The following is an 11,424-nucleotide window of genomic DNA, read 5'->3' as shown; positions in this document are numbered from 1 at the left end:
ATTTCTGAATTAGCTCTTCATTATCATTATCAAATCTCTAAAAACCATCTGTTTTAAATGTTATGCTTACTGGACAAAAATCACCTTTAACTTAAGTCTATTATAAATTTATGGTTCAGTTTATTTAATAATGTAGTGAACATTTTTGTTTTATTAATATATATATATATATAAAATAGTATATTAAGCAAGTTACTAAATTCAAAACTGATACCTCTTGTTTGTTTAACCAAGAATTTAATATAATACAGGATTAAATTACTTCCTTAGCAATCCTTGATAATCTTTAAAAAAAAGAAATGTGTTCCAAATTGACAGTAAGAGAAATTTCAATTGAATTAAGATATTTTTGGTCAAAATTAAAGACATGACATATATTAGTTATGCATACAAGAAGCACTTTAGATTAAGAAGGTTCAATTACCTCAGTACATGTGGGTTTTACAGATAAAAAAAGATTTAATTTTCTTAAACTCGTGATTTACTTTATCCAGTGAATTCAAAACGCCTTGCGATTTAAGTTAAACAAAATGTTGTAATTTTTAATGAATTTAATTTAAATTTATAAGGTATATATACCAGGTATGGTCTTTTTAATGAGTTTGCCCCAAGCTACTTCAGAACAATTTTATCAAGGTTTTTTTTCTCATTTTTTTTATATATAATATATATTAAATATCACAAACTATTATTATAGATATATTTCTAATATTTATGTATGGATCAACAATTTCAGTGGTTTTGTTGGCTTTTGTTACTTCATTGAAAAGATAATTATTCAGCTATTGTTTGTAACCATGAAACCTATGTTCGTTTAATTTTCGTAAAATTTTGTCAAAGTATTTACTTTGATACTTTAACAAAAATGTAAAAAATTTTAAAATTTTGAACCAACCGTTTTGTCAGAAAAAATACACTGGTTATATAGCAATTTGACAACCACCAATTTTGATCATTGAGAAGCTTAATATTCCTTTTACAACACAACGTAATTAAAACGTTTAGCTGACTTTACAGAGTTATCTCCCTGTAGTATTAGGTACCACCTTAATTACCCGAAGAGTATAGATGTGGTTTTTAGATTAAAGAAAATATCTTTTAACAATATCTTTTTTATCACTATTTGATAAATCTGAGAATTATGTAAGAATGTAAAAAAATGTTTTTATATATAACTTTATTTTATTGTGGCTGTTGACATGTTAGTTAACAAGAAATTTATTTTAACAGTTAAAATTAAAGAAATATAATGAAGTTGATTTGGTCAAGTACTGTTTAGACTACTAGAGTATTGTTCAACCATTTAGTCGAGTAGGGTTTCCACTGAAAAGGTTTTACTACAGGTCGATAATTGGATAAATAAAGGCAACAGTAGTATACCCATGTTCAAAACTCATAAATCGATAGACAAAAACAAATCCGGGTAATAAACCAAAACCGAGGGAAACGCATTAAAAACAAGAAAATGACGACACAACATTAAAATGTAGCACACACAGAAACGAACTAAGCATTAGACAAAACCCGATAAACAATTTAGTCTGGTCGAGTAAAAAACAGATCTCTCATGTACAGATATAGCCCATTTCGGCCGTTTTACTCGTTTGTAATGATACTGAGCAGACAGCACTACATTGTTTGAAAACGGACATTTTCGAGTAATAAAAGAACACGAATAAGTTGTATAAAAATGTCGAAATCCCAAGGAAGTAATAAAATGTACGCTGGGATTGAATAATTATTTTATTTTGGTTCAATAAACTAGAACCCCCCCCCCCCCCCCCGCAAAAAATAACCTACTTGAAAATTACAATAAATAGTGTGTAAATATTACCATGACAATAAAAATATATATACATATAAGAGTAAGGTGATGTGGAATGATTTTTAATTGCACCCCATTCTATTGTTATACTTCGTAGTTTATATTTCTGAAACCAGAATTGAAATAGATCTATTGTTTTAAGAATAGCAATTGATTTTGACGACAGATTGTGACAAGCGGGGTTTCTGGAAACACCTGCTTCTAATTCCCTACAAGATAATTCATTCTTATTAGACATGCTAGATAAATAACTATAGTTGACAATTGAGAGTCAAGAGTCTATAGTTGAGACATTTAACTTAGGGACCATCTAAAAAAAAAAAAATATTATTATTGATTAACACGTTACAATAACAACTTTTATCCAATCGCGCATCCAACCAATTTAATAAGGGGAATCCATAACCTGGAACACCGCGAAACGTTCACATAATTAAGTTATTAGAAAAACAAAAATGAAAAAATAGTGCATTTACAACTTCTAGAATACACCCATCTAGGTTCCACCAATACTGCCTCACTCAATGTTTTGCAGTTCAGAGAAAAGACTCAAAGTACATATCATAAATTTGAACGTCTGTATTATATTGATAGAATCGTGTTTTACATAGCGGTATGTGTACAAAACGAAACGAGTCATATACTAGGATATTTTGTTGATTTCAATTGGAATCAGATTATGAGTCAATACCAAAAACCTTCAAAACTTGTTGCATTCGTTTGAATCGGTCATAAACCAACTGTTTTTTGGACGAGCTGCGCGGTACTTCGTTTTTTTTTCTTTTCCTTTCAGTTTTTAGATTTTTTCGGAGGTAGTGGTAGATCATTATTTTTTAGAGATAAACACTGCCGGAGTTCTGTCAAAATGATCATTTGTACTTTTTTGTCTTTTCTATTTGAAGCTTCTTCATTTACTGTGACACATATTATTGAAGGTAAAGTACCGTTGATATTTGAGTTATTTTCTCCATTGGATTAGCCGGCGAATAACGAGTGTTTGTACTTACATGGCGGATGCCAGGACTGGCCACCACAGTCGCGTAACTAGACGGTTCGTTTCATGCAAGTTATCGCCTGCAAACCGAGCCAAAGGAATAGTTTTATTCCGGAAACAGACATATGCTTAGTATACACACCGAGGTTTTTATTGACAACCGAAATCATATAGGACTAGTACGCAGCAGTTTCCATTAGCACCAAAACGATGCACAACAATTCAACTCGATACAGAAATAGGATACAGAATTCAATTTGATTTCCCAGACAACCTTTTTATATTAGCGAATACAATAAATGCAAATGATATCCATGAATGAAGCCTTACAAAAGACACCTATTGCGACATAAAACAAGACGAGACCGTTGTAAATGCAAGTAACTAACTTGTCGCATTAGAAAATGCAGAGTTAATGTCGAACATGCTATTCGCAGACTAAAATGTACTTGGTACAATACGGCGTCATTCGCGCTGGAAAATAACTCAAATTGTCACAATTTTATTGACTGAAAATGATAAAATCTTTACTTTAAAATGTATCATTTTAGCTAACGTAACGAGTTATAATGATGTAACATTTAACAATAGGAAAAATATCAATACTTATTTTGAGATGGCCCCTTTAAAATGTTTATCGTCTCTCTACTCTCGTTTGCTGTTTGTTTAAAGTATTTCTTTATCTAACAAGTTTATTCATAATAACAGGAATTCGCCTTTTTTTGATAACATGAACATAAGAGATTACGAATAATTTTTCAATAGTTGTATCAAGACATATAGGAAAAATAAATTCAGGAAATTCCAATAGCGAAAACAATAATAAACATCTTTTTTTAATAAAGAAATAAATGATTTCAATACTCTTTTGTTTTAAACTAAAAATTATTGATCTCATATGGCAATGTCTTTAAGAACATATCTATTTGAGCGTTGAATAATATAAATCATGTTAAAATGATGACCATTTAAGTCCTTTAAATAACTATGAATCGCCTCAAACACGTGACTCTCTAACAGTACAGGTTTTGACATTTTAATAGCGGAAAACGATATGAATATCTATTAGAAATCTTTGATATAATTATGTTTTCCAAATCTCAAGAAAATTATTTGCTACAATAGTTCAAAAAGTCAATGTTCTAAAGCTGATTCAGATTCATAATTTATTTATTAATTTGAATTCTTGCGAATTCACTTTTCGATCTTTTTATATTTTTTTTTCATACGAAGCCGTCGTCGTCAGTTGCAGCTTCGACGTTACATGTCGTTATTCAATTGTTACGGAAAATAAAGTTGTATCCAAATTTGTCATAGACTAGTAGAAAACAAAACACTGCCAAGGATTTGGAATTTGTTTCACAATTGTGACATCATATTTACCATAGATTGCAGAAATTTGCCATATATCTGGAATCAACCATAGATTTGATTCTTACACATATAAGTACTTTGTGTTATAAATAATGGTTTAAAATAGTAGTGTCTAGAATGTCATAACTCGGCATCCCAATGGGAACAAACTGTGCCCCTCTACTTGCCGACTTGTTTCTTTATTATTATGAGGCTGACTTCATGCAGAAACTTCTTAGGAAGAAAGATAAGAAGTTAGCAATATCCTTTAACTCTACTTTCCGCTATATAGATGACGTTCTTTCACTAAACCATTCAAAATTTGGTGACTATGTGGAACGCATCTATCCCATCGAATTGGAGATAAAGGATACTACAGATACAGTTAAGTCGGCTTCATATCTTGACTTACATCTAGAAATTAACAATGAGGGTCGGTTGAAAACAAAACTTTACGACAAAAGAGATGATTTCAGCTTTCCAATTGTGAACTTTCCATTTCTAAGTAGCAACATTCCAGCAGCACCTGCATACGGGGTATATATCTCCCAATTGATACGATATTCCCGTGCTTGCATTTCCTATCATGATTTTCATGATAGAGGGTTACTGCTCACAAGGCAGCTATTAAACCAAGAGTTCCAAATGGTGAAGTTGAAATCATCACTTCGTAAATTTTACGGACGCCATCACGAGTTGGTTGACCGTTATGGAATAACCGTTTCACAAATGATATCGGATATGTTTCTTACGTCGTAACCACAATCCCCTTCCCTTTCATGAATGTGACCTACCGAATTAGACTATTTACCGGATTTGTAATCACATAAGCAACACGACGGGTGCCACATGTGGAGCAGGATCTGCTTACCCTTCCGGAGCACCTGAGATCACCCCTAGTTTTTGGTGGGGTTCGTGTTGTTTATTCTTTAGTTTTCTATGTTGTGTCATGTGTACTATTGTTTTTCTGTTTGTCTTTTTCATTTTTTAGCCATGGCGTTGTCAGTTTGTTTTAGATTTATGAGTTTGACTGTCCCTTTGGTATCTTTCGTCCCTCTTTTAACAGAACTAATAGAATTTTCAAATAGCACGTTACTCATATACAAGATTTTGGAATGTTAAAGGCTATTAAACCAATCTTTCAATTCTTTTTTTGTATAATTTATCACAAATTGTAATAACAAGCTTTTAATGGTAGCCAGAAAACTAGCTAAAATGAAAGAACAATGTGTATGGTCCTATATCAGATTTACAAATTCCTCCTATTTCATTTAACGATATTATTTTATTATTTTAGTTCAATTTTGCTAACGTTGAGCTCGGATATGGATATTTCATCAAAAAGTGATATTGAGTCGTCATCTGATTTCTCGACGTCTACTGTGGAGAAAGACAGAAAGGTGGAAGTTCTACAGTTGAAAATAGATATAGATGCTAAGAATCATGAAAAAGAAAAGGAAAGCATACACAGAGAAAAAGATGGACAAATTGAAAAACTAAAATCGGAAAACGATAATTTAAAAGTAGAGATGGGGAGCATAACTGACAAAATAAAACAGTTAGATTTGGCTAACAATAGAAAAGATCAAGAGATTGAGGACAGTAAATTGCGGGAAAAAGAATTAAAGAAGGAAATTCAAAGATTAGAGAAAGAGTCAATTGTACAAAAAGTACAGAAAAAAGAAATCAAACGTCTAAAGGATGAATTAATGCAAGTTCGTCTTGACTTGCAGAAAATGAAATTGGAGAAGGACGAATTACAAGTTTTGCTTAAAACACATATTGAAGAGCAAAAGACTCGCGACGATAAAATGATGGAGACCTTAAAAATGCAGCAAAGGGAAGAACTAAAGGATCTACGTAAAGGTTTAGAGAATGAGTTTAAGGATCTTCGAAAAGATTTGGTCAATGAGGTCGTTGCTGGGGTTGCAGCTGCAATAAAAATCCAGAAAGTGACAACAGACAGCAATGCAAACAAAAAGCATTGGATCTAAAAATTTAAGATTAATAAGGAACACCATTCAAACAGTAATATAAAATAATATATGTTTAAGGTTTTGATATATTTCATAATATAAATATCGCTTTCCCCAAAAAAATATATAAAAGAAAGTTGATACAGTGTTTTTGAAAGAGAAAAATTAAACGATCAATATTTTTTAATCTTCTTATATTTCTATCTGTATTACAATTGCATTATGATTTTTATTGCTTTAGGCTAAATTTAGGTTAAAAAGACTGACTTGATCGGTCGTAACACTGTGTAAAATTAGAAAACTGGATTACTCAAAAACTTTGCATTTTTCGAAAAACTAAGGATTTTCTTATCCAAGGCATAGATTACCTAATCCGTATTTGGCACATTTTTTTTGACTGTTGGATCCTCAATGCTCTTCAACTTTGTACTTGTTTGGCTTTATAATTATTTTTATATGAGCGTCACTGATAAGTCTTATGTAGACGATACGGGCGTCTGGCGTACTAACTTAATAATCCTGGTACCTTTTATAACTGTTCATAGTAAATTTATTCACAGTGTTATGTTTGATTATAATATTTGTAAAATTCCTTGATATGTTCTAATTGTATCACATGTCAATTAAAATTGTATAAAGGGCAACTATTGTAGGGATGATGCGCTGTCAATTTATCTCTTGAAAACGGGTAAATTTTTCCATATTGCAGCACTACGATTCTTATATGTCAGTTGTATCTTAAAAGACAAATGTATCTACTAGCTGTTGAGCATAATTAAATGTACTTTTTCTGCATTCAGTCAACTTAAAAGCATTATCTGATTGGGAATTGATGAAAGTTAAAAAAAAAAAAAAATGCTAAAAAAATCTAGTTGAATATTTCGTGGAAGCTGAACATTAATAAACCTACATTTGTAGACGACACACACAAAAAATGAAATTTTGATAAAGTAATGCATTTGTAAAGTCTATTGTCAAGTACTATTAGTAAAAAATATCATTTGAATACACCTACTACTTTATTACTACTAATAAGAAAAGTATTTCACTTGACCCATGTACTCATTTTGATTACTTTAATGTAATTAATAAACGTTGCCGAAATATATAAAGATAATCAAATCCAAAGCTAAATGATCATTCAACAAGTTTTGTTTTCTAAATTTTTTCCAGACAGAAAAATCTAATCACACACGTCGAACTTAAAAAGGTGCACTCGAGTTTCTCTTTTCAATGCAGTTATAGCCCATTGCTTATGCACAAAAACGATTCAGTTGAATTTGAAACTGCCACAATCGACTGTCTTTGAAAGTGTGTCTATAATTTAAATTATTACAAATATTTCAAAGCTCCGTACGTCAATAATAAAAACACGCATATAAGCATCAAGTATGTCATTTTTCATTCGTTTGATGTGTTTGATCTTTTTATTTTCTATTTGATAAGACACTTATTTGAATTTTCCTTGACGGTCTTGCTATTTCCCTTTTCCCTACAATAAGTTCGCAGTGTTGTTTCAGATCATACCAAGGTCAAGGCAATATATGTGCTTACTCAAGAGATACTTAGTGTTATGGAGGTTAGTATCAAGACATCAGTCGTTTATCGATGTACCTAATTTTTTGAATTGTTTAGGTGATAATTATCCGGATAAAAATCAAGATTGAGAAAATTAAAATGAACTTAAAAAAGCGTTATACCTGATTCCTTGATCAGGTTAACATCTTCTACTATAAATCAACAGACATACGAAGTCAAATTTTATATTAGGGAATATTGTATAATCCATTAAATAACATATCATAGGAGTTTACTGGTATCTCAAAATGTAAGACCGAAATAGCATACAGCTAGTGTGTTGAGTCTCCAATATATCGAATCGGTCAAACGATTCGGGCTGATGACCGTAAAACTTGTCTAGTGTCCAGTGTCAGTCGTTCTTTCTCATAACATTGTTGCAGTAGTTTCGGTTAAAGGCCCCACTGTTGTTTGAAAAGTCCATATACTAGGAACGTTCATAAGCGTAGCGTATTAGCTAATTATAATATAAAAATCTCGCGATGGAACATTTATTTACTTTTGCTGAGAAATGGTAAATTGACAGCTGGAAAATTGAATGTATAGTTATCAAAGAATCAGGATCAGACACGCGTTTCATCTACATAACACTCATCATTGACGCTCAGATCAAAAAAGTTATTAAGCCACACAAGTTAAAAGCTAAAGAGCACTAAGGACCCAAAGATCTATAAAGTTATGTCCAATACGGCTAAGGTAATCTTTGCCTGGGATAAGAAAATTCTTAGTATTTAAAAAAAAATGCATACTTTTGTAAACAGGAAATTAAGTAAATGACATTATCATCACGTCAGTTGAAAATAGGGGCGAAGATACCGGAGGAACGATCAAACTAATAGATCGGAAAAATAATTACAACACCATGGCTAAGAAAGGAAAAGACAAACAGACAAAAAATAGTTCACAAGACACAATATAGAAAATTAAAGACTAAGGAACACGAACCCACCAAAAACTCAGGAGCTCCGGAAGGGTACGTGGATCTTGCTCTACATGTTGCACCCGTCATGTTTTTTTTAATGTTATTACAAACCAGTTATTAGTCTTACTCGGTATATAAAGTCGTCCGTCTGTGCCATTATTGAGCGAAAATTTAATTTGTTTTGTCTTTGAAAAATTAGTCTGTAAATTTTGATTCAAAGGAGTACAAAACAAGTCGGCCAGACGTGATGCACAATTAATAATGTTTAGAATACTAATTGTCTACGAAAATCCATTAAACTCAACATATAATTTGTTTGTTTTGTCCCCGAGGGTATCACCAGCCCAGTAGCTAGCACTTCGATGTTGACATGCATATAAATGTTATGTTCATTTTTATAAATCTACTGTGTTCAAAAGTTATTTGACATACTAAGGAGTTTCGTTCCTTATTCCTTATTCCTTTTTTGTTACCTATTCCTTGTTCCTTATTCGTAACTTTTTCGATTTTAGTATGTCTCCCCACATGTTTGCTTTACTTTCTTATCTCTGATAATATTTCTTGGTTTGTAGAGGTGAGATAACACTTTTAGCGTCACTGTTCCCGTTTCAGCGCTCAACTGATACCTTATGTAAAAATCTCACTGTATTTCTTCTGCAACCTCACATGTTTTATTTAGTGCGATAAGAAGCCGCTTGTGTCATGACGAAATATGTACGGGGTGTCTATAGTGTCTGTCACAAAGAACACTCGTATTAAACCTGATACTGGCACACAAACAAACACCATTCAAGGTACATCATTTATTACATAATCGGAAACTCTACATATTGTATATAACACAGTGCAAAGGGAGATAAGCAATTTACATAGCCTGTTCCAACATATAACTGAGTTATCCCGCTTTAATGCATCCGTTTTTGGTATTCTGGTATTTGACGCTAATTCATGCAAGACAGATGTTTGAGACAAATTTATTTTTTTATTTCATCGGTACTTTTATTAACGTTCCCCTGTACACGTACCCCATCTCATTTTACCAACCTCATTTATGTTTCATATTTCTATTTACCCAATAAATTAACAAGAACAAAACCCAATTGGAATAAAAGTGAACTTCTCCTCGTGTTGTTTAAAAAATATATATAGTTGATAAGGTGCAGATAACAGTTATTTCTCTTTGAATATCATTTCATAAAATCAAATCAAAGACGTTCTCTATGTCCTTTCACAATGAACGATATTCAAAATTATTAAGTATGTGACGAATATTTTTTGTCTTTTTCCTGCTGGATTCATTAATTAAAATAATTAAATATGAGCACATTTCAATCTGGTTTATTTTTTCTTTTCAATGTTTTAACAGTTATAGTAAAGTATGGGTTGATTTTGCATTGCAACCTGTTTATAATTTGAGTTAGAAAATAAATATTTCAAAACATCTTGCAGTAAAAAAAATTTTTCATAGCGATATCATGGGGAACTTATTGGTATATCAAGGATGATTTTTTAAAAACCCTTGCTAATACAATTATTAATTTTAGGTAGACAATGCCAAGTTCTGCAGCCAGTGCCTACATTCTAGTTTACTATTTTCTGCATACATACAGTTTCTCTCTTAATGTAAATGTGTAATATTTCCTTCAGGTAGGCCCTCCTTATTAGTAAAAAAAGCAAAAGAGATGAAGGGTCAAATTTAAGAATATCTTCAGAATTACCAGCCATTTAAATAATTGCCAAAAGTCGGAGCCTGTTAAATGATTAGGTTGACAACAATAAAGGCATCTCTGAGGAATAGAGAGATGACTAAACTTCATTTTTCAGCTTGAAATACAAAGACATTTTCAATTTATCATTCAGTTCTGACATTCCACTTATAATCCACCATTTAGGAAACAAAGGTACATCTATTTTGAGAGAAAAAAAGTCATATCTTAAATTCCTGTCATCACTTATAATCTATATGATGGTTACGGTTTATTGATATGTTATAAATTATACCATCTTCATTAAACAAATACAATACAAATACAAAAAACTAATCACATAGAAATATCTTTGATTTCCACGCTGTGTTCTTGTTGAATTAATACCGTTTCTAAAAACAAAAACGTTTTTTAAGCAACCAACAATCAATTAAAAAAAGCCTGGTCTTTAAATTATCTAAAAATGAACATTTTGCTTCCGCTAACAATTAAAAACAAATTATGATTTTCATTTTCATTGAACGTAACTAACTTTCTTGTTGAAAGTACACACTAACGCCATTGGAGCCAACTATGTTTTTCTCAGCATTTTAGGGGTACAAATTAATTTAAAATAAAAAATAAGAGTGCAGAAATTAAAATTCATCAAAAAGAATGAATAAAAGATTTGACGATTGGTAGTTTGTTCTAATGAGTACACATACATATTTCAGACCACTTAGAATACACATGGCAGTCAAATGTGAATAGGGAGACGGAGGCTTTATGGAGAAATATAGTGACGTGGCATTTAAGAACATATAGTGTTGTTTTTGTTTTGCTATTTATATTTATTTGCCGTGTTTATATTTTATTTTATTATTACCTTCTTTACTTACTATATAGTGTAAACTGTTTGGAGAATATATATTTGTATATACTAGAAATATATTCAGTATCCCAGGAAAATGAAGGTTAAACCTACCCCATCGTTAATAGACCTTTATATAATACTCACGATCTTCTATTGAAGAATCATTAGTATATCTTGTCACATCGGGATCTTCTATTTGTGAATATTTATTGGTATA

At 31.3% G+C, this 11,424-nt stretch overlaps 1 protein-coding gene across 1 annotated transcript; it reads left to right on the top strand.

Annotated features, from left to right (window-relative positions):
* The first annotated feature begins 5,461 nt into the window (after nt 1-5,461).
* Nucleotides 5,462-6,264, top strand: LOC139490479 (uncharacterized protein PF3D7_1120000-like). Its single transcript, XM_071277253.1, has one exon. It carries the CDS (start codon nt 5,498-5,500, stop codon nt 6,164-6,166), a length of 669 nt encoding a protein of 222 aa, XP_071133354.1. The 5' UTR covers nt 5,462-5,497; the 3' UTR covers nt 6,167-6,264.
* The last annotated feature ends 5,160 nt before the right edge of the window (nt 6,265-11,424 follow it).

The sequence above is a fragment of the Mytilus edulis genome, chromosome 9, assembly GCF_963676685.1.
Source record: "Mytilus edulis chromosome 9, xbMytEdul2.2, whole genome shotgun sequence".
NCBI classification, from domain to species: domain Eukaryota; kingdom Metazoa; phylum Mollusca; class Bivalvia; order Mytilida; family Mytilidae; genus Mytilus; species Mytilus edulis.
This window is presented reverse-complemented; position numbering and strand designations above follow the sequence as displayed.